Source organism: Halichoerus grypus, chromosome 7, assembly GCF_964656455.1.
Source record: "Halichoerus grypus chromosome 7, mHalGry1.hap1.1, whole genome shotgun sequence".
Lineage (NCBI taxonomy): Eukaryota > Metazoa > Chordata > Mammalia > Carnivora > Phocidae > Halichoerus > Halichoerus grypus.
In genome coordinates, this window is record NC_135718.1 from 30662385 (window position 1) to 30689128 (window position 26744).

Genomic DNA, 26744 nt, shown 5'->3' on the forward strand with positions numbered 1-26744 from the left:
GACCACTGTCCATGCTCCCGTTGTGTGGCAGGGAGGAAGAATGGGTGTGCCAAGGGGACTGTTGGAGAGACCCAGCGGTCACCTGAGAAGCTGCATCTTGGGCGTTCAGGGCCACAGCACAGAAGCTGGAAGGTGGAGATATTTCTGACTTACATGCTTTCTCCAAACCTGGGCTTTTGCATTTGAAAAATGGGTCTTGATCAAGTTTTGCATTTCAGGTTGGCAATAATGAAAAAAAAAGGAATAGGGTATGAGTGAGGTGGGGGATGGACACACATTCACCGGGGTCACTGGTCTCACTGTTTTGCTTTGGTTTGGCTCTCAAGAGGTACCAAGAGTCCTAGAGTTCATGCCCTCTGAACCAGAAAGTCCATTTTATTTTAAGGCAGTAATCAGAGACGAGGCTAAAAATGTATATATCCAGGATATTCTTCGCACATCATTTAAATACAACAATAAAGAAATGGAGAAAGCCATTCTGGTGAGACGTAGGATATCAAGTCACATTTTTGAAGAACAGTGAAGGCCATTGGAATGTGCTCACAATATAATATTAAATGAAAAAGGCGGGAAGTGACGTTTATGTAAATCGCATCAGCTTCTATGTATATAGAACACAGGAGGAGGAAAGTAATTGGGAAGATTAACTCTCATTGCACTGAGTGGTGGGATATCAGGTACCTTTAATTCTACTCTTTGCGCTTATCTTTTTTATGGATTTTCTGACAATGAGTTTATAATTATATAGCTGTAGTTGATTGCCTTACTCTGTGCCAGGCACCAAGATAAGCTCTTTGCCCTACGATATTTCATTTAATCCGTAAAACAACACTGTGGTCAGTGGTATTTTACAGATGAGAAACAGAGGGGCACTGAAGTTAAGGCACTTGCGTTATTAAGTGATTAAGTGCAGAAGAGGGGATTAGAACCCGGGTCCTTTTGCCTGCGAAGCCTGAGCTCTTAATGACTATGACCTAATACCTCACTCTTCTCTTTTACTTCAAAGAAAGTAAGGTATTAAATAAAGGGAGAAGAATATGGTTGTGTCCGTGCCTTCCTGCAGCCTGGAAGAAAAAGCAAGGCAGTCTTTTCTTTTTGCGTTCTTCATCCGGGCCTAAAAGTGAGCGATAAGGAGCCTGCAGCGAGAATAGATGATTAATGCCGTGTTTGTTTTCTTTCAAAGGCTCAGAACAAAGTCCACATTCATTACCTGGCTGTGAGGGCCTGATTGGGACCCAGACCAAACCCCCTGCAGCTCCAGCTCTGGGTGCTGCCACGCTCTGCAGGAGGAGGGAAGGTGGGGGTGGGGTCGACACATGACGGGCTGCTGCCACCCGGGAGGGGGCAGGGCCCTCCTTTTTGAGTCATGACTTGTCACTGCAGACTTTGTCCCCTCTGTCCTGTGCCTCTTCCTTTCTTCTGGGGTGGGTCCCCCGCAAGTTCACAGCAGGCGGTTTTTCTTGGGGGGTGTGACTGCCGTGTCCCTGAGGCTGAGTGGTGCTCACTGCGGCCAGCCAGCACCCTCTCCTCTGACTTGCTGGAGACCAGTGGTGGACCCATTAATCATACAAGTTGGATAAAGCGGACAGTCATTAACACCGCACGTACTCTAAGCATTCCATTTAAGCGCAGACATGGAAGTGTGCACTCACCAACCCTCTTCCCCCACCTTTTTTTTTTGGCCAAGGCTTTTCTTCTTAGTATGAGACTGGAGTTCTGTATTGTTTTCCTCACCTACACTACACACAAATTACTTGCTTATGATTTTTGGTTTGGATTTCTTTAAGGTGGAGTGAGATGTTTAAAAGACCCTTAGAAGCGATCTGGGTGAAGAATTCCGAGTTTCTTTTTTTTTTTTTTTTAAGATTTTACTTATATATTTGAGAGAGAGAGAGAGACAGCACAAGCAGGGGAGAGGGAGAAGCAGATCCCCCCACTGAGCAGAGAGCCCGATTCCGGGCTCGATCCCAGGACCCTGAGATTATGACCTGAGCCGAAGTCAGATGCTTAACCGACTGAGCCACCCAGGTGTCCCCCGAGTTTCTTTTGTGACCCTCCTGCCCGTGGCCCAGTCTTTTACTTAATTCAACAGCCCTTCGATGAACAGATTTTGGCTTATTGACTTTCTCCAAAGCATCCAATTTAGTTTTTACAGAGATGACTCTTTTCACATGAGTATTTTGTTCACTTCTGTCATAGTTAATTATTATAAGCACCTCTGGCACAGGTAGGTTTGGGAACAGACACAACTGGTTCTTGTAAGCAGTTCCTGCGAGCTTGAGGGGTACAGTTCCACTGGCTGTGGGGGTCACTCAGCCGCCCCGTGCTGGCCGAGGGGGGGCCGGTGTGCAAGGTGGGGGAAAGGCATTCTTCAGAACCTGGCTCTAGTACTTGGTCATGACGAGGGCGAGTCACTCACCTCTGGGCATCCCAGCCCCCTCAACTATCACAGAGACAGCCCAACGGAGTCAATAAACATCCTGAGCACCTATTAAGAGCCAAGCCATGCGGCAAGATGGTAGAGGTAAAATTTTCCTGCAGGGTTGTTGCAAGAAGGAGATGGGAGGGTACATGCATGAGCCCTTGTTGTCATACTCAGGGAGCAAGAAGCCCACCTGTGCGTTCTGCTTTCCCTCTGATGGTGACATAGTACCTCTACATCACTCGTCCCAGTGCCTGGCACAAGCTGAGGGCTAAGAAGGACTGGTCACCACTACTGCTGTCCCCGTTCTTAGCTACCTGCAGCTCCTTCACCACGCTGGGGCCCTCCTTTGGTGTTCTTTGATTGATTTTCTACTTTATACTGGCTATGGCATTTTTTTTTTTTCCTCTTCAATGTTTTCAGAAATTGAAGCTGGAAAAGTGAGAAAGTCTTGGGGGAAAACAAAACAAAACAAAACCCAATGATTACCAGGCAGTGTAAATACGGGATTAATTTACTGGGCAAGGTTAAGGAACTTGGAGTGATCTGATGTCCACTCCTGTTGCTTTAAGGATTATATTGGTGGTTCCCCCCCTTTTTTTTTTCCAAGGCAGTGATGTGTTTCCCTAGGAGCCTGCCCTTTTGAGTAAACTTCTCCCAGCTGGTCTCCTTGTCCTCACCGTGCTGGAAAATGGTGCCTTTCTCACATATCAGATGAAGGGTGACCTCCGAGGAGGTGACCACAGACCAGTTACTATTGGCCACAGACAATTACATTTCTTCCTCCCCGCCAGCACAAGAAAGCTTTTACTAAGTTGGTTTATCCTCGTCCAGCTCTGTTAAAGGAGATGGTTGTGCAAGACCCCAACTATGCTGTAGTCTGGAGGGCGGGGGCTGGGTTTTACACCAGAGCTTCTCCAGCCTTCACGTGCGCCCGGATCACTTGGGGATCCTGCTGAAATGCAGAGTCTGACTCCACAGGCCTGGTGGAGAGGCTGCGATATTGCAGCTCTTACCAACTCCCAGGCGAAGCCCCTGCAGGTGGCCCGTGGGCCACAGTGCGAGGACCAAGCTTCCATACTTGTAGGTGTCGCACCCCTGATGGGCGGGAGTCCCGTACTCCAGTGTCAGAGAACTAGCTGCTGACGTCTGCATTTTATCTTCCCGTCCAGGCCACATTCCAGAACGACTTCCCACTCCTGCCTGTGTATATAAAACTGAGAAGTTGTTCTGTCCACCAGAAGAGCAAATAGAAATGATGGACATACTAGTCATTAAAAACAAAGGGGTTGTTCTTGGGGCACCTGGGTGGCTCAGTCGTTAAGCGTCTGCCTTCGGCTCAGGTCATGATCCCAGGGTCCTGGGATCGAGCCCCGCATCGGGCTCTCTGCTCAGCGGGAAGCCTGCTTCTCCCTCTCCCACTCCCCCTGCTTGTGTTCCCTCTCTCGCTGTGTCTCTCTCTGTCAAATAAATAAATAAAAATCTTAAAAAGCAAAAAACAAAGGGGTTGTTCTCTACTGTTTGGCACAGAGAGACACCACAGATTGTTGAGTGAGGAAAATGCAGGTGGCTGAATATTTTTTCTTCTGTTATTTGAGGTTTGTAAAGAATTAAGCATGCATTTTCATAGATAATAAAAAAATAGATAATGCGATTTTCATTTTGAGAAACAGACCTAAAGCAAACAATAAAAGCAAGTTGCCACTGAGTCAAACGTGGGTGAAAGCAATGAAGAATCAGAACATGGGGCTAGTCCTACCCCTGCTCACATTTCAAGTGGAGTCAGGTGTTCAACTCACAAGCCAAGATAGTATTTCAATCAGTGCCTTATGAGTTGCAACAGGTGTTGCGAATGTAACCTGATGATGACGAGGGGCATGGGCGGGCATCATGGGAGGTGTTGACTGCCCACTACACGTCAGGTCCTTGGAGGGGACCTTCCACAGGTGCTCTGGCTCATCCTCCCCAAGTGTTGGATGGCGAACTCCCACTTCATAGAAACTGAGGCCCAGGGAAGCTCATTTCCCTGGGGTAACCCAGTGACCCTGTTGGGATTTGAACCCCATGCCCTCTCACTCTGAATCCAGTGCTTTCTGACAAGTCTTTGGATTTCCTGGATGCGGAGGCACCTTCCAACTCTTCCTTTCTTCTCTCTTGTAGACGACTGAACCGGAACCAGCTGCACATGTTACCAGAACTGCTGTTCCAGAATAACCAGGCTCTGTCGAGGCTGTGAGTGACACTGCTCTGTCTGTGGTCTTGTCCCTCACCCTGTGTCTGGTCAGAGGGGCCGGACTTCCCCGCAGCCGTAACCCCCTGCTCCCCACCTGTCCGGATCGCCTGGGGCATGAAAGGCCAGGCCGTCCTGTAGGAAGGGGCTGCGCGGGGCGTTCCTCTGGGGTCGCACCTGCCGGGATCCACGGCTCATTCAGTTCTCTGTGCTGCCTCTGACAGTGCGGGTGTGAGAATGTTCTGGGGGGCGGGGGGGAGGAGGACGTTCTTGTCGGCCATGATGCCAGGCTTCCAACCCTGCACATCTGTCTCAACCTCTGGTAACCTGCCTCGGGTCGGTTATTGATTCATTCAATGAAGCCCTTCTTGGACCTCTTTCTGTTATCAGGTCAGAGTCATAGGTCTGGAAGCTTATCAACCATGGCATAAAGTCATACTTTTATTTGCTGTAAATGTACTTCTTTCAAGCTTCAAGGGTAGTGGGGCTAATTCTGCTGCTCTATGGTTTGCTAAGTGTGGCTGTAATTGTTCTACCATTTATTTCATTTTGTGGGGTCTTGGGTTGGACAGAACCTTAGAGATTATCTAAGGAATCTTCTTTGCAGTTCCTTAGCCTGTGGTCCTTCAGTCTTTGCTTGGCTACCTCTAATGATGGGGAGTTCACTCCCTCCCCAGTCAGTTGCATTATTGGACAGATCTGCATATTAGAAACATTTTCTTAAGTTTGAGCCCTAAATCTGGTTCCCAATAATTTATGTTTTTCTTAGCTTTGCTTTCTGTAAGCATCTAGAACAACTGTGTACTCTTGTTAGATTTTTTTTTTAAGATTGTATTTATTTATTTGACAGAGAGACAAAGCAAAAGAGGGAACACAAGCAGGGGGAGTGGGAGAGGGAGAAGCAGGCTTCCCACTGAGCAGGGAGTCCGATGCGGGGCTCGATCCCAGGACCCTGGGATCATGACCTGAGCCAAAGGCAGATGCCCAACGACTGAGCCACCCAGGTGCCCCCTCTTGTTAGATTTAAAAAAAAAAATTTATTTATTCCAGAGAGAAGGAGTGAGTGCATGGGCAGGGGGAGGGGCAGAGGGAGAGGGAGAGAGAATCCTAAGCAGACTCCACCCTGAGCACGGAGCCCAGTCCAACAACCCTGCGATCAAGACCTGAGCCCCTGAGCCGAGACCAAGAGCCGGATGCTTAACCGACTGCGCCACCCAGGCGCCCCTCTTGTTAGATTTTTGAAGGCCTGTTGGGATTTTGAATTTTGACTCGGGAGGTTTTTGAGTCCTTTTAGTTGTTGCCATTTACAACCTGAAAAACCGCTGGTTGGGACCTTGTGCGTGGCCAGCAGAGCACCGTGTGTGCAGAAGCGAGGCTGCTGGGCTTCCCTGAAGAGGCTTGTAGGGCAGCATCTAGGTGGAGGAAGAGGCAGCAAGTGACCTCGACAGGACTGAAGGGTGGGGGCTGGGTGGGAGACGGCACCCCAGGACTGCCTGAGTGCTGATGGCGTGACTGTGGGTTCCCGGAGTTTGGATTCAACACAGCCAGTTCTTTGCACATGTGTCACGACTTTTCAGAGCTCTTGATGAGCCTAGTGGTCTCCAGGCAGCCCCTGTGCCCTTGAACCTGCCTTCAAGTTTTTGTCTTGAAGCTGTCCAAATGGTCTCTCTGGTCACTTCCTGTTTCTTTTCTTTTTTTTTTTTTTTTAAGATTTTATTTATTTATTTATTTGACAGAGAGAGAGAGAGCGAGAGAGGGAACACAAATAGGAGGAGTGGGAGAGGGAGAAGCAGGCTTCCTGCGAAGCAGGGAGCCCGATGCGGGGCTCGATCCCAGGACCCTGGGATCATGACCTGAGCCGAAGGCAGACGCTTAACGACTGAGCCACCCAGGCTCCCCTCACTTCCTGTTTCTTCTTCCTTCTGGCCTGGAGGCTCTCCACAGTGACCCTCAGTGCTGATCCCTTCTGCTGGTCTTCACCACCCTCGGGCTTGAGCTGGGCCTTCTTTGGCCCCCCGTCACTCGGTAGGTTGGCCCTTTCATTCAGTGCCAGGCACACGCAGGGGGAGGTTTGCTTGCCTTGAGTGCTGAGGCACGAGGCCCTTCCCAGCAGATGCATCCACCCTAACATCTCTCTAACCGGGGCTTCAACCTGAGGGCTGTGCTGGGACTGGTCACGTGCAGGCCCTGGCCTTACCCTTCCCCGGGCTCCAGCAGCTCCCGTTTTCTCTGCCCGCTCCTTTCTGGAAGCTGGCTTGAACAGGCATTATCACAGCTCTGCCCCTGCAAAAATTCATCTTGAACCTCTTTTCTCTTGGTGGCCCCCTCTATTTTCTTTTTCCTTTCTGCAAGCCCTCTTTTGCCTTTCCGGCGTCTGCTCTCCCTGTCCCCACGTCTTCTGCCTGCTCGGCTTCCCTTCCCCTGGCCGTCCTGACCACTGTCTTCTTCCACCCAAGCTTCGGAGCGTGTGTGCAGGACATGGTTGCCGCTGAGCTCTGGGCACCCGCTTTGACCCTTTCTCTTTTATTTTACTAAAACATTTTTAAAACCTTATTTTGAGATTTCAGCTTTATTGAGGGAGAATTGACAAACAAAATTGAGAGGTACTTAACGTGTACGCCGTGATGGTTTGCTACACATATATGTGTGGAAGGGTCCCCCATCTAGTTAATTAACACATGCGTCATTTCGCATGTTCACTTTTTATTTATTTGTTTGGCTTTTTTTTTTTTGGTGAGAAGATTTAAGTTTTACTCTCTTAGCAAATTTCAGTTACACAAGATGGTGTTATCAACTGCAGCTATCATGTTATACATTAGATCCTCAGACCTTACTCATCTTATTGCTGAAAATTTGTACCGTTACCTACCTCTTCCTACTATTTCCCCCCAGCTCTCAGCAGCCACTTTGCTATTTTCTGTTTCTATGAGTTTGACTTTTTTTAGATTTTTTTTTTTTTTCAGGTTCCACATCTGAGTGATACCATATAGTACTCGTCTTTCTCTGTCTGGCTTATCTCACTTAGCATAATCCCTCAAGGTCCATCCATGTGGTCACAAATGGCAAGATTTCCTTCTTTTTCATGGTTGGATGGTATTCCATTATATATATACCTCTCACATCCTTATCCATTTGTTTATTGATGGTCACAGATTGTTTTCATCCCTCATTTACTTTAAAATATCCAAGACCTCCTCATGTGAATCTAAATTCACAAACTTCCAGCCTTTTGCTTGAGATTACTTCCAGCCCTATTCGTCCTTTGAGGGGCTGCCATCTTTTGCCAGAACCTTCCACCAGCTCTTGAGGCTGGCGGGCAGAGGACAGCTCTGCAGGGGTCTCTGTCTGTCTCCAGCTCTTGGGGCTACCTTGTACCAGGGTTATTGGTGCCCTGCATGTCCGTGGGCTCCCTCCTGAGAGCAGTGACACTGTGCAGTCCATGAGGCTGCCTTCTTGACCCGTGTCTGGGGAACTTGGATCCCTAGTGCAATGGCAGCGTAGCCTGGAGCAGTAGAAAATCGAGGGTCAGGTGGTCCTGGGTTTTTCAAGTATAACTCTGGGTGGTCTAACTTCCCAGGGCCTGCTTGTCTTACCTGGACACGGTTGGGCTATCATGAGGCTGAGTCGAGATCGTGCACATAAAGCATCAGGCCTGCTGTGGACCTGCAGCAGATGTTCGCTCTGTTCCTGACACTACTGGGGAGCGAATGGCCCTGCAGGGAAGCTGGTCCTCAGATGCACCTGTCTCATCTGACACCTGTGACCCTGTGAGGCGGGCAGTGCCTCATGGTTTTACTGCTGAGGAAAGTCAAGATGAAAGTCAAGGTTGGAGAGGTGAAGTGACCTTCTCAGGGTCAGTAGTCAAGTTCCTTGTGGACTCCCCGCTCAGTGCTCTTCATGACTTCCTATTTTACTGGAGAAAAGTACTCCTATGCTTTAACAAATATTAAATAACTGGATTTTATATCTAAAGGCTGGCACAAGGAACTCCATTCAAGGAGTGGAAAAGCCGTTGAAGAAGACCAGAATCTACCTGACTCCTGCTCTTGGCACCCAATGGGGCTGGGAATCGGGGGAGGGAGTGCCCTCCAGAAACATTGGATGTTCTCACCCCTGTGGCCTGGGGTTGGCTGTCTTGGGGAGGGGGCCCGTCAGCTCTGAACAGAGGGACTTCCAGCAGAAGGGCCCGCCTGATAGAAGGATTGGTGGTTCTTTGGGGAGTATTTCCAGGCTCTAGAGCCAGAACCTTTCCGCAGTGCCTACTGCTTTTTCTTTTTAGGCAATGGGTCCCTAACTCTTGGCAGGAGATGTTTCTTATCCAGGAGCATAGCTGGACCTGGTGGAGGGAAACTATTTTCTCTAGCTCCCCTGTTAATATTTCTGAAGCTCATCTGTAAGCACAGGTGTACCAGCCAGCAGGACTTTGGGGAGGACTCCTGTGCAGTGTCCCCGCTCAGATCAGTCGGGGACTTGAGTTCATGACTAGGCCCAACCTGGTTCAGGACACCTGGCGCCCCTCCAATTCAGGCCATCTCCAAAGTGCACATCCTGAGGGAAATGGTTAAACAAACCCTTTTATTGATCTGGTTGTTTGTCCCTGGGCTCTGGCTCACGGAGTTTTTTTTACCTTTGTTGTTGTGCTAAGGAAGGATGCAAGAGCAAGTGCTTACAGATTTATTTGCTAATATTCTTTGTTCTACCTCCAACCTCAATCTGTTGACTTGAGCATCTGGCATTGCACACACCTCTGATAACTCTCCTGGTCCGCTTGGTCTGGCCGAGGAGCACTTGGGCACTCTGGGTTCTGGAAACAGAAACCCCCGCAGGCTGGTGATGGGAAGGATGGTAAGGTATTGCAAGGGCACAACCAGCAGACTTATAGGTTCCCCAGGACAGGAAGTGAAGTATTGCTGGGACCAGAACCGAGAGGTGAAGGGTGTTTCTAGTTCTTTCTGAATATCTCATTATTTTCCTGCTTCTCCCTGCAGACCAGTGTCCTGGGCTTATGGGCAACATCTCAGTTCCGCCATGACTTTGGTTAGCCACGGTGCCGACTCCCCTCCTACTGCCTATGACCTTGGAGTTAGTCCCCACGTCTGAGGTCCCAACTCCAGATTTCTGGGGAAAAAATCTGATTGGCTCACCTTTGGTCATGAGATCATTCCTGGGCCAAGGAGCTGCGTTGGGGGTTTGTGGGATCACCTGGCACTGTCTTACTAGGGAGCCCCCTCCTCCTCCAGGAATTGGAGGGGGACCACATTCCCTTAGGAGGCAGAATAGGAGGGGAGGCGGGGCCTGGTGGTTCTGGTCTCTCACCTGTTGACCTCTCCTCTGCTTTGAGGGATCCGTTGCTAATCCTTCCCACCTGGAGCAAATCATGGACTTTCAGCAGAGGCCGTTATGCTAAATCAGCATGCAATAGGTTTGAGAGAGACCAAATGTGTAGGTAAGGTGTGGTCGTAGAGTGTGTCAGATTGTGCAGTCCATATTTAGGTTGACTTCGTGTGTGTGGCTGCCAGGTGTTAAAATCCTGTTACTGGCTATTCTTCAGGAATATTCCCCCTGTGTTGGGTTGATCTGCCTGTTTCGTTTCATATGTGGGACCTGAGGCCCAGAGACGTGACTTGCCTTGGACCACAGAGCAGTTTGGTGATAGGGTTGGAATTAGATACCAGGCCTTAGAAGGTCCTGAAATCTCACATTTGGGGATCTAGCCTAAGGAAATAATAAAACATGAGCACAAACACGTTCCTTGTAGCATTATTTAGAATTTTGAAATGTAGAATATTCCTTTTTTAAAAAAAGATTTTAGGGGCGCCTGGGTGGCTCAGTCGTTAAGCATCTGCCTTCAGCTCAGGTCATGATCCCAGGGTCCTGGGATAGAGCCCCGCATTGGGTTCCCTGCTCTGCAGGAAGCCTGTTTCTCCCTCTCCCACTCCCCCTGCTTGTGTTCCCTCTCTCGCTGTTTCTCTCTCTGTCAAATAAATAAATAAATAAAATCTTAAAAAAAAAAAAATAACAAAAGATTTTATTTATTTGACAGAGAGAGAGATAGCACAAGCGGTGGGGAGGGGGAGAGGGAGAAGCAGGCTCCCTGCTGAGCAGGGAGCCTGATGTGGGCCTGATCCCAGGACCCTGAGATCATTACCTGAGCTGAAGGCAGATGTGTAACCGACTGAGCCACCCAGGTGCCTCAAAATGTAGAATATTCCTATTTTGAAATATAGAATATTGAATATAGAAATATATGTCCAACGTTGGGGGAACAGTTAAGTAAATTATGGTATATCTGCTTGAGGAAATATTTATATCATCATCAAGTGTGGTCTTTATGGAAGATGTAAAGTAATGCGGATAAATGTTTGTGTTACCAAAAGCCAGGATGCAAAATTGTACTGACAATAAAATCACTAAATAAATCACTCTAAAGAAGGCACGGAAAAATACTGTAAAATGCCAATAGGGGTTGTCTCTGGGTGACTTTTTTCTTTTCTGTGTTTCCCAGATGTTCTGTAGGAAGCATGTGTGATTTTTATGGTAGGAGACCTCCCAGCTTTTACAAGCACCGGGAAAGTCTCTGTGGCCGAAGTTAAAGTGAGTGCTCGCCGTGTGATGTTGGAGGGCTTCCTCTAACCCCGGGGAGCCCTGTTTTGCTCTTCTCTCAGATAAAGAGAATTCCAGCTACCTCAAAGGCTGTTGCAGGGATTGGAGAAAGGTGTAACCCGCTCTCTCTCATGACAGGTGTAAACTCTGTGGCCGGTAGCAGCTCAGGGAGCGTGAGGTGAATCCACATGAGCACTGCTTTGGTGGTGACACTATAGTCCCCAAGTTGACCCTGCACTTGAGCATTTGTCCACTGCTGGTGATTCATCCGAGTCTGTCTTCATGTAGAACCACCCCCTCGCATGGCAGGGACTTCCCCCAACAGGTTTTTTTTCTTCCGGTGAGGCTGTGTTTCATGGGTGCACCTGCGGAGGTACTCCTAGGGGCGGTGGAGGGGGTGGCGTGTCGCCAGCAGCCGGGTCCTGCAGGCAGCCGCGGCCTGGGACAAGCATGGCATAGGCTCTGGAGCCGACAAAGGGAATCTGCCTTTTGTGCTCTTGGGTACTTTCCTGGGCGGGCATGGAGTCAGTGGGTGGTGTTGCCCCAGAAATGTTTCTTAGGGCCCTGGAGTTACCTGTGTGTTCTTTGCTCCCTTGGGGATGCCCCCCCTTGAGGGAGGGCCCCCAGTTCCTGCTCAGCACCCTCACTCCCCCACCTCTTTAGAAGAGAGCACCCACCCACCCCGTGTCTACAGGTAGAGGGAGTCGGAGCCCCTGCAGAAGTGTGCCTATCCTGTAACATCCTCTCACGGCCTGGGTCTCCCAGGACCGTCATGAAAGGTCTCAGGAACCACAGTTGTTACCGTGACTGTTAGAACAAATGGAAGGCCATTCTGTGCCAGGCTCACGGGGATCAACCTACAAACATTATCTGATTTCATCATCAGAACATCTCTGAGGTCAGCATTTCCCCCATTTTACAGATGAAGACATGCAAGCTCAGAGGGTTTGTGACATACCCAAGGTGCTAAGCCAAATTTGAACCCTGATCTGTCTGATGCTAAAGCTCGTCCTTCCATATTGTTCATCCACCCACCCTTACCTATCCACCCTCTCCTCACCACCCATCCACCTCTTGCACCCATCTACCTACTCATCTACCCATCTACCTACCTATCCTCCCAACCCCATCAACCTGTCACATACCCACCCCCACTCATCTGCACTCCTACTTACCTATCTACCAATTCACCAGTCAACCCACCCATCTGCCCCACTATCTCTATCCCATGTACCATCCCTCCATCCTCCCATCAAACACGCTCACACCCACCTAAACCATCTGCCTACCCATCCACTCTTCTACTCACTTACCCACCACCACCACCACCCCCAGCCAGCTCCCCACCCATTCAGCTTCTACCTACACATGTACCAATCTACCTATAAACCTATGCATCCACCTGCCCACCCATTCATCTAGCGGTTACCCAGGGCCTCCTGTGGGCCAGGCGCTGTTCTCGGTGCTGAGAACACTTGGAGTGGGCTGTGTAAGACAGACATTAGGCACTGTCTCTCCCAGGAGGGGAGGGTTTATCGTCAGTGCTTTCCGAGAGCAATCTGCTCGTCTCTGACCGACAGCAGGACGGAGTGGGTGGGGGCAGATTCTCCCCTGGCTGGACCCCTGTCTCCTGCCAGGGTGGGTGTACCCTAGTGGCAGGTTGCCTGGATTTGGGGTGAACTTCATCCCGATAGTCGATCACAAGGGAATGTGGAGATGTTTCGTGGATGCACACTCGGGTCAGAACATGTTTGAACCTCATGGCTTCTCTTACATCAGCAAAACCCTGTCTCCACACACGTTTTCGTGTGCCTCTGTCCTCCCAGATCTGGGGAGGGGTCTGTGCCCTGCCTTGCACTCCCTCCTCTTGCCGGTTGCATTTCCTTCCTCATCCAGAAGCCACTTCTGGAAGCCCAGTTCCTCTGGGCTTCTTTTTAGCCTTGAAACCAATATGCGTCCGGACAAGATCAACCTTTTGTGTCTTGGCTGGACCTGGAAGGGGTGGGGGTGATTAAGGGCAGCCCAGGGCACTTCTCGCCCCTTATTTATATCCCTGTTGTAAGGACCAGGATAGCTCATTAACAGGGCCCTGGTGGCTGGAGAGGCGTGGATGTGATATTCTGCAGGAGCCCTGTTGAAGAATGCCTGACCCCGCCGACCCCGTCTGGAGCTGGGTTTAATTAAACTGTCAGCACTGGTCAGAAGAACAAAGCCTCCCTTCCAGTCCCAGTCCCAGTCCCCAGCCCCCATCAGAGGCGGGAGGGCATTCTCTGCTGAAATGAAGAGCTGTTAAAAATGGATCCGTCTTGCCTCTAAGGGAAATTACCCGAAGCACGAAGATGACCTCGCTCTTGTGACATGTCCACTCCAGGCGGCAGATCTGCGGAAAACGGAACGAGCCATGCTGCCAAGGACCCGGGTGCGGGAGGAGCAGGGCTCCGGTGGCTGCCCCTCCCTGGCCGGGGCCTCCTTCCTGCCAGAACCCCTGCCTTAAGATGCTGTCCCTCACTTCCTACGCTTCACTTCCCAGGAAGGACCTGCGCGAGCTTTGTCTCATGAGATATTAAGTCTGTGAGATGAGTCTGGCATTAACGCTGGGAAGAAACTGCCTTGGTTAGACACTTTGGGAAGTACTGGGTCAAATCGGGTTCTTTGTAGAGGGATTGTTCAGCCCCTCTGATCTGCTGTGTGCCTTATGAAGCACATGTCCTGGGGGACATGTGGGGTGTTGCGTTGCCCAAACCAGATCTTATGGGTCTCGTGTCAGGAGCCTGTGGAGCTCTGACAATAAGGGTCCTTCTGACCCCAAACCCATGCATCTACCTCTCACCGTTAGTACTCTAATTAGTGTGAATGAGAGTTGTCTAGGCGAGTTTATTAAAACGCAGGTTATCATCAGAGATCTTGAGTTAGTTGCTGTTGAAGGGCCCAAGAATCTGCATTCTTATCAAGCCCCTCTATCTGGTTCACGCTTTGAGAAGCCTTGCTCTCAGCACACTTTGAAGAGTCTTAGGTAGGCCCTCCTCTATGCACAGAGCCCTCCTTTGCCTCTGCCCGGCCGGGTTCTGCTGGGGGCGGGGGGCATGCTAACAAAGACCCTCCCAAGGGCAGACGCTTTACCTCCCACAGCCACACCGAGAACAATTTGGGGATTATGAGTTAGCAATTATGGAGCACTCTGAATTCTCAAAGTGCTTTCCAATCATTAAAGCTGGGCCTGCTGTCAGGGCTCAAGTGAAAAAGGCGAGCGTCCCACTGGGCTGGCCGGGAGCCTCTGCAGAAGAGAGCGGCCAGCCCGAGATTGACATCCTGAGTGCCAGAGAGGGCTGACGCGCCCAGTGGGGTTTAATGTCCTAAACACAGCCCTGGCCCCTGGCTCTGACCCTCCTGCTTCAGAACCACACAGGCCTTCACAAACGCAGACAGCCAGGGCCTGGAGGAGGGCTGGAGAGAGCAGCCGATGGGTCACCCCCCAGGAGAACGCCCAGCGAAGGCAGAGTGCTCTGCTGGGGATGTTTTACAGGGGCTCAAAGGAATGAAAAGTCCTCTCCTACAGCATTACAGAAATCAGCATGGAACAAACTGAATTCATAAGCATCAAGAAGATTCTGAACAGAGAAGAACGCACATAGGAGGGGGCTGTTGTGAATTAGGGGAGTGAGGATTTTTTTTAAAGCCCTTTCAGAAATTAAATAAATAATTTTGCCATGCCAATAAAGAAAGATAAGGGTTTTTTTTATTATTTTTTAAAAAATTTTTATTTTTATTTTTTAAAAAAGATTTTCTTTATTTATTTGACAGAGAGAGATAGCGAGAGCAGGAACATAAGCAGGGGGAGTGGAAGAGGGAGAAGCGGGCTTCCTGCTGAGCAGGGAGCCCGATGCGGGCCTCGATCCCAGGACCGGGAGATCATGACCCAAGCTGAAGGCAGACGCTTAATGACTGAGCCACCCAGGCGCCCCAAGGGTTTTTTTTTTTTTTTTAATTAAATAAGGCATTTGAAAATACTTGAGCTGTCATTTAAATATTTTTTAAAAATAAAGTTTAATACCACTTGGAGCAACATGTAATTGTTATAATAATAGTAATTACCATTTGTTAAGCCCTTGTGCACTGAACATTTCATGTGGTTTTCTCATTTTAATTGTCATAGTCCTATGAATTATTATCCCATTTTACAGTGGGGAGAATTCAGGCATGGAGGGGTGAAGTAATTGATCACGTAGCTATTTGTTGGCAGATCCAGGCTTTGAATGTAGGGCGTGCTCTAACCCTCCACGCTATCCTGCCTTTCGTGATAAAAAGTAGAGAAACAGGAAGAGGCAAGAGATTGCTCAGGAGTCTCCTGGGGAGGCAGGAAGTTTCGAGTCAGGGGCACCTGGGTGGCTCAGTCAGTTGCGTGTCTGCCCTCGACTCGGGTCCTGATCTCAGGATCCTGGGATGGAGCCCCGTGTGGGGCTCCCTGCTCAGTGGGGAGTTTGCTTCTCCCTCTGCCTCTCCCCCCGCTCATGCTCTTTCTCCCTCAAATAAATAAATAAAATCTTAAAAAGAAAAAGTTTTGACTCAGGTGTTGAAGGATGTGGGAAACACGGGTGGATGGAGGGGAGGCAGTTGCCCTATGAGCAGGGGCCCACAATTCTAGAGTGTTGTATGGATCTCAGTAGAAGGAGGTGTAGATGGTGTCTGTTTTCTAGAGTGAAGAGTCTGGAAAGGGTGATAGGCAGAGGGGGCCACAGAGGGTTCTTATGAGCAGAGTGACTGAGCAGAGGGTAAATATCTTTCCTCAACACCCTACTCCCTCAACGAAGGCCCCCCCTCCCCCGCCCAGTCCCTGTACCCTAGATGTGAGGACAGATGGGCCTCCGTCTCTCCCTTGGCTTGCCTGAAATGCCACCTCCCGGTCACAGTTCCTCACGTCCCCCCTCCCCAGGCAGAACTGACTGTTGCCTCTTCAGAGCTTTCTATTTTCTTCCTTTATAACTTTTTTTTTTTTTTGGTGGTAAAATAAACATAAGCTAATACTTGCCATTTTAACCCCGTGTAAGTGCACAGTTCAGCGGCATTAACACTACCCTCCCATGTTGGGTGGACGGCAGTGTTGTCTGCGCCCCAAACTTCCTCATCATCCCGAGCCCACTAAACAGTAACTCTCCCTTCCTGCCTCTCTGCCCCCCTGCTAGCCTCTCTTTTACTTTCCGTCTCTATGAATGTGCCTAGCCTGAGTATGTCGTGCATGTGGAAGCATACGATATTTGCCCTCTGGGACTGGCTTATTCACTCCACATGGTGTTCTCAAGGTCCATCCATGTTGTGGTGTGTGTCAAAGTCTCATTCTTTTTTTTTTTTTAAGTATTTATTTATTTATTTTGACAGAGAGAGAGAGAGCACAAGCAGGGGGAGCAGGAGAGAGAGAAGCAGGCTTCCCGCTGAGCAGGGAGCCCGATGTGGGGCTCGATCCCAAGACCCTGGGATCATGACCTGAGCCAAAGGCAGACGCTTAAGCAACTGAGCCACCCAGGCGCCCCTCAAAGTCTCATTCTTTTTCATGACTGAGTGATATCCCTGCGTGGGGCCATACCGTATTTTGTTTCCGTCAGGTACGGTTGCTCGCACCTCTGTCCGAGCCCCCCCACCGATGTTCCTCATGACCCCTCCGCCCTGCTTCCTCTACCAGACGAGACAGGGATGAAGGCCTGCCCGTCCTCATTTCCCCAGCACACGTGGGTTTAGCAGGGCCGGCAAGCCGTGTCTTTCTGCTGGCAGACATTGTCCCAAAGGCTATGGGAGGAGAGTGAACAGCTTCTGCTCTTTGTAGGGGGCCCAGGACTTCCTCCCTCCCTTCTCTGATTTCTGGGCTCAAGGCTTTGTGCTTGTGTGTTGGGCCCCAGCTTCATGGATTTGATGGACTCAGTACTTGCCAGCTGACCCCTATTCTACTTGACCTGTGGTTGACCTTGACCTGTGGCCCAGAAATATGAAGCCAGTTGTTCAAGGGCTTAGTGATGGTTTGTAGGAGAAGTAAAATCTACTGAGGGTGGGCTGGATGGAGTCTCTGGAGAAGCAGGTAGGGGTACCCCCTGCTAGAAATGGGGTGTGGAGGGTAGTTATAGGGAGCCCCTGCTTCCTGGGAGGCCATGAGAACTTGAGGGAGGAGGGAATCAAGGGGGAGGTGGAGATAGACATGAGTCGGCAAAGAGCTGTCCCCAGGTAATGCATGGCAGGGTTTGACTGACTCCCTTTTTTTATTAGGATGGGCCAGGACCCTTCATGACCTGGTGAGACCCTCCCTACACTGAACTCTGTGGTCCTGTTTACTACTTGGGATTCTAGCCAGGTGTCCACAGGGCTTGAGAAGCTCAAAGAAGAAACCCCCGGGTTCCTCAAACTCTGCGGTGTGTGCAATCAGGCCAAATGAGCTAACTCAAATATATTTTTTTTTGATTTTTGACTAGAATCATATATCAGTTTTGTGTAACACTGGCCATCTTTTGCTAAAAAGAAGCCCTGACTGGCAGTTGATTAATTGGCTCTTGAGTAATAATAAAAATATGGAAAGATATATTATTAATAAAGATACTTTAATGGCCCAGACTTTTCAAATGTTTGGGGGGTGTGATGGGGAGGTAGCAAAAGCCATCCTTCTGGTGAAATGGCTGGGAACCATTGGTTTATATATTTGGACCTCTTCTTGCCCCCTACCCGCCTCCCCATTCTGGAGGGCAAGGAGCCCCTGGTGGTTTTTCTCCATGGTCAACGTGGGCCGCAGTGTTGATGTAGAGCTTCTTGGCAGAGACTCAGTCTTTGTCCCAGGACCGCTCTGGGTCTCCTGCTTTTAGTGGGAGCCTCAGAGTGGGGTGGGTAAAGGAGAGGTAGGGAGCTAATAAACCCATCCCCAGTCTTTCCCAAATCTCTGGCTCTATTCCTCATAATTCTGTGGGGTCCAGACCTTTGCTGAAGAGATGCAGGCCTCTATCTGGCCAGTTGTGGGCACTGAGAAGTGAGCTGGCATGAGCAGAGTCTGGTGTAGACCGTGGGTGAGAGAGTGGACTCCGGCCGGGGAGGGAGGGGGGTCTGGCGTTTCGGGTCAGAACTGGTCCTGACCAGAGCTGGTAAAGGTGCATACTAACCTGAAGGGCAACGCTTACCTTTCATGAAAAATGGGCATCATAAAATGAACACTGTATATTCTCAGACCACTTACCACTGTGCCAAAAAACTTCTTAGCAAACCTCTTGGAGTTGGTATATGGTATATTTTTTCACCTGTTAATGAGGCAACTGGAGATTGGCTAAAGGTTGCTGGCTCCCCCGAGCTGATAAAGAGGATGGACCCCATCTCCCCACACTGCCTCGTCGGTTTAATGAGGCCAGAGCCACTTTCGCCTTGAAGGACGTCGACTTGCTGGATTGTCTTCCCCTGGCGAGGACCTGCATGGGGACATGGGCTCAGCCACAGCCAGCTCTCCTGTCTGGATTTGTTTCTTATGCTGCTGGGACAAACGGTCACAAACTCAGGGGCTTAAAACAATCCAAATGTGGGATCACACAGCTCTGGAGGTCAGAAATCTGAAATGGGTCTCGACGTAGGCTTAAGTCAAAGTGTGGGCAGAGTTGTGTTTCTTCTGGAGGCCCAGGGGTGAATCTGTTCCTTTTCTTTTCCAGCTTCTAGAGGTCAGGCACATTCCTTGGCCCGTGGCTGCCTCATTCTCTCCAATGGCTTCCGCTGCCATGTCTCTCTCTCTCTCTCTCTCTCTCTCTTGCCTCCTTCTGTCCTGTGTAAGGCCCCTTGTGATTACATTGGGTCCACCTGGATAAGCCAGGATAACCTCCCCGCCTCAAGATTTGTAAAAACGCCACGTCTGCAAAACCCCTTTTGCCATGTAAGATCACATTCTCGGGTCCTGGGGGGTGAGGACGAGGACAGCTTCGGGGTACATTATTCTGTGTACTGCACTGTGGCTTCCCTTCGGAGGACTCTCAGTGACCAGAAGCATGGCGTAGCTCCTCCCTGCCCGGGGTTATGGAATTATGGGCACACACCATCGTAGTTCCAGAAGCCCACCAGAGAAGTGTGCCTCTGGGCAACCTTCCTGGCTCTTCCAGGTTGTGGTTTGGCTCATTGGCATTGAGTCCTCTCTTTCCCTCTGATGATCATTGGTACTGATTAGCTGTGGGACTCTGGGTGAGGTACTTAACGGCTCTGCATCTGTTTCATCATCTGTAAAATGGGGAGGGGGATGTTGTGAGAATTAGAGGTGATTTGTACAGACCACCCAGTTCAAATGCTGTGAAAGCCATCATCACCCAAGCCGTCATCCTGAAAGCAATGGAGGGGGTGGGCGGGCATGCCCCCTCCAACCATATTACTTGGATATAGAGGACAATCTGCCATTCTAGAAGTCTTCCTGGGTTGCCCCAGGCTGGAGGGCTTCTCTGGCTCCTCTTTCCTCATGGCCTAGTGGGAGGATCCAGGCTAGGCCCAGTGCGAGGGTCCTGATTGCCTTCTTGCTTGTCTCCTTGGCTCAGAGCAGGGCCTGCTCTCCGTTCCAGCACCTGTCTTCTCGGTGTGGACAGAGCTTCTTACCTCCCTTTGCATCTTGCCGCAACTTTCTCTGGATTTGGCAGGCAGCTTAGCCTGTTGCCTGAGAGTTTTACTCATGCAGCCTCTTCTTTTCTTGGTTTTATCGACTAAAAATGAGATAGTGACTTCATACAAATGGAAGAATTATTTCTACAACCTCTTTCTCTGAATGCCTTCCCCAGGAGCTGACTACAATGTAGAGTTCTTTTTTTTTTTTTTTTTTTTTTAAAGATTTTATTTATTTATTTGACAGAGAGAGATATAGTGAGAGCAGGAACACAAGCAGGGGGAGTGGGAGAGGGAGAAGCAGGCTTCCCGCAGAGCAGGGAGCCCGATGCGGGGCTCGATCCCAGGACCCTGGGACCATGAGCTGAGCCAAAGGCAGACACAACCGACTGAGCCACCAGGTGCCAGAGGAGAGATGTCTTTATATGTTCTGGGTATTTAGCCTTTTATCAGATGTCTGGTTTGCAAATATTTTTTCCCATTCCATACGTTCTCTTTTCACTCTATTGATTGTGTCCTTACAGGCAAAGAAGTTGTAAAGTTTGATGTAGTCCCATTTGTCTGGTTTTGATTTGGTTGCCTGTGCTTTTGGTGTCATCTTGAAGGAATCATTGCCACGTATAATTTCGTGAAGTGTTTCTCCTGTTTTTTTTTTTTTTTCTAGGAGTTTTAGGTCTTACATTTACGTCTTTGATCCATTTTTTTAAAAATTTTTATTTATTTGAGAGAGTGAGTGAGAGCGAGCACAAGTAGGGGAAGGGCAACGGAAGAGGGAGAAGCAGACTCCCCGCTGAGCAAGGAGCCCGATGCGGGGCTCAATCCCAGGACCCTGGGATCATGACCTGAGCCGAAGGCAGATGCTTAATGACTGAGCCACCCAGGTGCCCCAGTCTTTGATCCATTTTGAGTTGATTTTTATATATGGTGAAAGATAAGTGTTTGACTTCATTCTTTTGCATGTGGCTATCCACTTTTCTGAATACTATTTGATGAAGAGACTGTCCTTTCAGCATTGGATGGTCTTGGCACCCTTGTTGAAAATCATTTGACCATACAAGTAAGGGTTTATTTCTGGGCTCTATTTGTCTGTCTTTATGCTAATACCACACCGTTTGAGTACTGTGGCTTTATAATATGTTTTGAAAATCAGGAAGTATGAATCCTTCAACTTTGTTCTTTTTCAAAATCGTTTGGCTATTTGGGGTCCAGTGATGACTTTTTACTTGGAAGCACAAGGGATCTGTCACAGCAGAAAAGAGGCTACAGAAACTTAGATCTTTGGATTCAAATGGGACAAAAGTCATTTGCTCCAGCCTCCACTTAAACACTTCGGTGATGGGGAGCTCACAAGACATCTGGTCTTGTGGTGAGTAGCTCTGATCGTTAGGAATTCTCATACTAACCTTGACCTGTTTTCCTGGCATGTTTACCCAGCGATCTTGGTGTTGCTCTCTAGAGTTATACTCAGAGCAAGGATGTATGCCTAGGGTCAATCCTTTAATTTGTCATTATCTTCAAGGGACCATGCAAGACTTGCTTGTAAGAGCCTATAGGGCTGAAGCAATCTTTAAGTGACTGTCCATTATATAGATTCTTTCTAAAGTTCAGGGTGATCCTCAGAATCTTTGTCGGCCTCCTTGTTCTAACCCATTCACCTCTCCCAGGACCTCCTCATCTTCCCGGTCCTGTTTGGACTGGTCTGTTGGGTGGGCTACTCAGAGGCTCCCTTGAGAAGCATAGAACCATAGCTGCAGGAAGTGGGCATAATTCACCAAACTAGGATCACCTTAGGTAGGGGGTCATTTCCCCCATATTCCTCCCCGGAAGCCAGTACTTACCAGACCTTCCTGTCTATAATCACGGTCTCTTGGGATAGACCAGTAAGGAGGTGGGTGTGGTAGAGGGCTGGAGAGAGAGCAGTCTGAAGGGTCCTGGGGACTTTCTGGCAGAATCTGACAGAAATGAGCATAGGATTGAGAGTCAGAACACTTGTGTTCTAGATCTGGCTCTGTCCCCCTCGGCCTGTGACACTTTGGACAAGTCATTAGCATCTCTGGACCCTGCTGTGTTTATCAGTTTTATTAATGAATTGAGTGAGCATACAGAAGGGATGCTCAGCAGATGTGCAGGGGGCACAGAACTGCAAAGGGATGGCCATTGTACCCAAGGTGACAGAAAACTGAAAAAGATGTGACTGCTGATTCCTCAAGAGGGTGGTAGGCTTAGCTGTGAGAATTTGATGGTCAGTTTGTAGCCTGGCTTTTTCCCTCTCAGTGTCCATGAACTGGGCTGGAATCAATGAGGTGAAATTAAATCCTGATAAGTATGAAGACAACTTTGAAAGCGCTGAATGGGGGAGACCTGGTTTTTGAGCACTTGTTAGGAAAAGGGCCAATGACTTTAAGATGAGGATGAGTCGAGTGTGGGAAGGTGGCTAAAAGAGGGAATGTAGTCACAGGCTGAATTAATGGAGGCAAGGTGTCCTCTCTAGGGGAGGGGATGGACCTGTTCTAGTCTGCGCCAACTTGAGCACATACGGAGAACAGCGTTCAGTACCTGACTCCGGGTTATGTTACGGATGCCTGTGGGTCGAACACTACATGTGCTCTGGAGGAGGGTGACTAACACCAGGAGAATCTGGAAAACATTTCCTCCGAGATGTTGTCAAGGGGCCCGGGGCTATTTGGTGTGAAGAAAACAAATGTAGAGGAACTCAGAGCAATTTTCTAAGCTATGTGAAGGGCTGTCATGAGAACAAGGGAGCTGATCACTTGCAGAAGCAGAACTGGGTACAGTGGGTGGAAAGTGGGGAAGTGGATTTTGTTCTGGACGAGGCAGGCTTCCTCAGGAGCTGGCTGCAGAAGGGCGGGCTCTCTGCTTTTTGCCTCATCCCTGGAAGAGTTCAAGGGGGAGCTGAATTGGCATCTGCTAGGACGATGTGCCTGAGATGCTGGGGAGCCTGGGTTTGACAGCCTCAGGGGCCTGTGGATATGGAGCCGTCGAACCAGGGTCATGGGGATGACCAGTGAGCAGGGGGGCGGCTGGCTCCGAGTGCCCTTCCGATGGGTGATCTGCTCGCAGCCACGAAACTGGCAGGTGGTGGGAGGCTGGAAGGCCCCGAGCCCGAGCCTCCGAGCCTCTGAGCCTCCGAGCCTCTGAGCCTCCGTGCTGGAAGCCATCTTTACAGCAAAGTGCTTCCAGCGAATTTCATAACAAAATATTTACCAGACCTTGGGTTCTGGCCCATGTGTTGTAGTCAGTTTTGGAACAATAAAAATCAACACATATCTTTGGAAATGGTGTTGCCCTGTGAGAAGACAGGGAAGGTTTGTCCTGAGGAAGAGTCTGGTCCTGGAGGTGCTCAGAGGAGCCGTGTGCTCCCGGGTCCCCCACCCAGCCTGATGAGCAGTGACTCATTTCCCCCTTTGAAGTCAATGTGTTGTCTTCGGAGCCCTGGTGTTTGCACCCTCTGCTCCTTCAACAAAGGCCCTTCTGTCAGCAGATCTCAGGGGCCAAGCAGGGAAGGGTCAGAAAAGGAAGGTATTGACTGAATACCAATAAGGAGGGGAAGTGTGTTCATGGAGGATGAGGGGCGCCAGGCAACTCGGGGCCCCAGGCAACTCGGGGCCCCACTCGTGCTGTGCAAACAGAGCAAGAATGCCCTTTGGTGGGTTTGTTTTACTCAAGGCTCTAGGGCAGGGGAGGAGGGGAGGTGGGGAGGGGGACGGGAGCGAGGGAGGAGACAGTTCCCAATGCTCAGCCCCCGCCTGGGGAGGGGCCGACCTGAGAGCCTCGGGCTAACAAAGAGGCAGTGTGGGCTGGTGACAGTTAGGGGAAAACATGGGGCAACTAATGGGGTAGTAATGGGTGGGGAGGAACCTGGGAAAAGCTGGTACAAGGAGAGCTGGCACATAAATTCTGGTGGCGTGACATCCCCCTTGGCAGGGGGACAGGGGCCACTCTTTCCCCTCCCCAGTGCCAACGCCAGAGATGCTCCGGCTCCCAGGGAGGAGGCCAGGGTGAGGGATGGCTGGGAGGGGGAAAAGCCTGTGGGGCCTCGGGAAAGGTTGGACAGGAAGGGGAGAGCGTTCTCTGCAGAAGCCAGAGCCCCAGGCTGAGGGCCTGAAAGGAGCGCAGAGAAGAGGCGTCGGGCTGCCACCTCTCCAGGAGTGGTAGAGGAGGGATGTGCCCTGCTGAGGCCCCACCCCGTGTCACTGCCACTCCAGGGCACCCACTTTTGGGTCATCTTGCACCCCTGGCAGACCCTCAGGAGTCCCCAGCTGGCCAGGGGGAGCCACGGGCCCGTGTTCCAGGCCCAGCTGTGCTGTGGAGGAGGACCCAAGACATCAGGGTCCCCATTCACCGCCCCCATAACTCTGCCCGCCATTTCTAGGAGAATCTTTTGGACACGTCAGCTTTCAAGGGGGCAGTAGTTATTTCCTGGGGGCTTTTGGAGGAAGCCATTTAGCAGTTGGTATTTGGACTTTTATGGCCTCCATGAGGTTCTCCAAACAACTAGGGCCATCCCGGAGTCCTGAATAGTGGCTCGCTGGTGGAGGTTTTAGTTCTGGGTCTGTCACAGAGCAACCATTTTTTGATCATGTTAATATTCTTTTATTAGAAAACAAAACAGCAAACCAACTTTTAATCTATTTATTTGGCTTGTGTGACCAGCTCTGCTCTTCATAACACTTAGGAAATGTATAAGAAAGAAGAGAGGACCCAGGATGGGGGTGGGGGCACATCTGCCCCACATATGGGTCTGGAGCATTATTAAAGGGGTATCACATTGGGAGTCTCTCCTCCCTGGTGCTCTGCTGTGGGTGGGAATCCTTAATGCAAGTCCTGGTTGATGTTTGCAAAGCAGCAACTGGTCTTAGGCTCCTGAGTACTTGCAAGTTCCTAAGGTGGGTGTCCCTCCTGAAGGAGATAGGAGTTCTGGAGACGTCCCCCAGCCTTGCTGCCTGGCTGAGAGGCAGCCCTCCTTTTGAGTGTCACTTTGCCCAGCACGACAGTGGGGACTCTGGGCCTAGCTTCCCTTGATGGATGGATGGATGGATGGATGGATGGATGGGTGGATGGATTCATTCACCAACAAACTTATTACAAGCTTGCTGTGTGCAGTGATTTGTTGGGCTCGAGGAATATCATGGTGAATTAGTGATGGTCTAGGGCTTGGCTGGAGTTTGGTGGTTTTGTGACTGCTGATTCCTCAAGAGGGTGGTGGGCTTAGCTGTGAGAATTTGATGGTCAGTTTGTAGCCTGGCTTTTTCCCTCTCAGTGCCCATGAAATGGAAAACAAAGAAAAAAAAAAAGGAATGTGAAAGAAAACTAATAGAAGTGAAAAATCATATTTCCTGGGGACAAATGCACATGCATCAGTTACACCGCTATTCAAGCATAGACTTCCCCACACAGTCCATCTTCTGTCTCAGATGTATTGAAATGTCACTACACCTGGGCATTTGGATGTCTTCTTCCTCTAAAGGCAACTGGAAAACACAACCTGGTTTCCTACAGTGATCAGCTCCCCTGATAGGAAACAAAGGGTAAGGAATCATTGTCAGTAGGTCCTTACAGTCAACTGTGTAAACAAAGGCTGGAACTCATTTATCGATGATCTTTAATAGCATCTTTCACAGCCAGCTGGACACGGCCTGAGACCTCCATTGTCCCTGGGGGAAAGCTGTGGTCATTTGAACATTGACCACAGACTGCAAATGGCTTGGTCCCCGGGGCGCCCTGCAGGAGGGCAGCCCTTGCTGGTGAGCGCCATCTGTTGTTGGCAGGGTGCGGCAGGTGTCCGTGGTGCCTCTCTGAGCGCGCAGGTGATGCCGAGGCCCCTTGTGTGGAGAAGCCCAAGGGCAGCTTCCCTTTGCACTTCTCTGTATCCTCTGGGCTGCTAAAATAACCAACCAGAGCTGGGGATCGGGCATGACACGAAGTTAAGAGTTTGGACTCTGGAATTCAACAGCCCTGCTGTTGCTACCAAATTGAACAGGGCAAGTTGCTTCATCTTGCGTGGACTCCGTTTTCTCACCTGGGAAAAGGGCATAATAAAGACATTTCAAATTGCTGAGCAGGAATTAAATAGGATGATGCCAGGGATGGCGTCTAGGATTCTGGTCCACGTTCTGCACATGGTGAACCAACAAGAAACACCGAACTTATATTTTCCTTCATAGTTAAGCCCTAGTTCCTTGCCCAGTAGGAAATGCAGGAAAAGAAAGAAAAGTTACATTTCCATTACCCAGTAATCAGCATCTTATCATTCTATACCTAGAATTTGTCAGAGCAAAATTTTCCAAAGGTGGTTTCTTTTTTTGCTGATTTGTAATTTGATTTTTTTTTTTTCAAACAAAGATAATTGGGCAACCAAAGGTGGCTGAAATTCTGGAAATTCATTCTAGGTAGTAAACATGTTGGAATCTTTCAAGCAAGAGGGAAGTGAGCCATGAAGACAATGCCTCTCTCCAAAGTGGTTCTGTTAATACCTAATGTTTCCTGACTGAGCGGTGTGGTAAAGAATTCCCTTTATTATTTAGGAGGAGAAAAACATTATTTTTAAAGAAATAAAAAGGTGGTGGTTTGTTATGCTGGCCCTCGGAACCAGCAAAAATGGTTCCTTTTTCTCTTATGTGACTTCACTGGGCATCCCCTTGGCCCAGGTTAAAGGATGTTGATTTTTATAGCTCATTTAACTCAGAGAGCATCGGGCATGGTTGAGCTATAGGCCTTGACAGTTATCTGTTTTGACTCTAACAGGGAGGACCTGGCCCTGTTTGATGTGTTCCAATCCCCGTCCCGCTGTGAACATCAGCTCACACCCAGGAGGCATTGGGGTGATGTGCCTCCCTGGTGACAGAGGCCACGGCCCCCAGGCATGTCACATCATGCCCCGAG

General features: G+C 49.7%; 1 protein-coding gene across 4 annotated transcripts in view; it reads left to right on the forward strand.

Moving 5' to 3' along the window:
• The window catches only part of SLIT1 (slit guidance ligand 1), a 164948-nt gene that overhangs the window by 23853 nt on the left and 114351 nt on the right, over positions 1-26744 (forward strand). For all 4 annotated transcript variants that reach the window (XM_036111605.2, XM_036111606.2, XM_036111608.2 and 1 more), the window contains exon 4: positions 4583-4654. In XM_036111605.2, coding sequence (XP_035967498.2) covers positions 4583-4654 — 72 coding nt within the window. The remainder of the gene's footprint in view (positions 1-4582; positions 4655-26744) is intronic.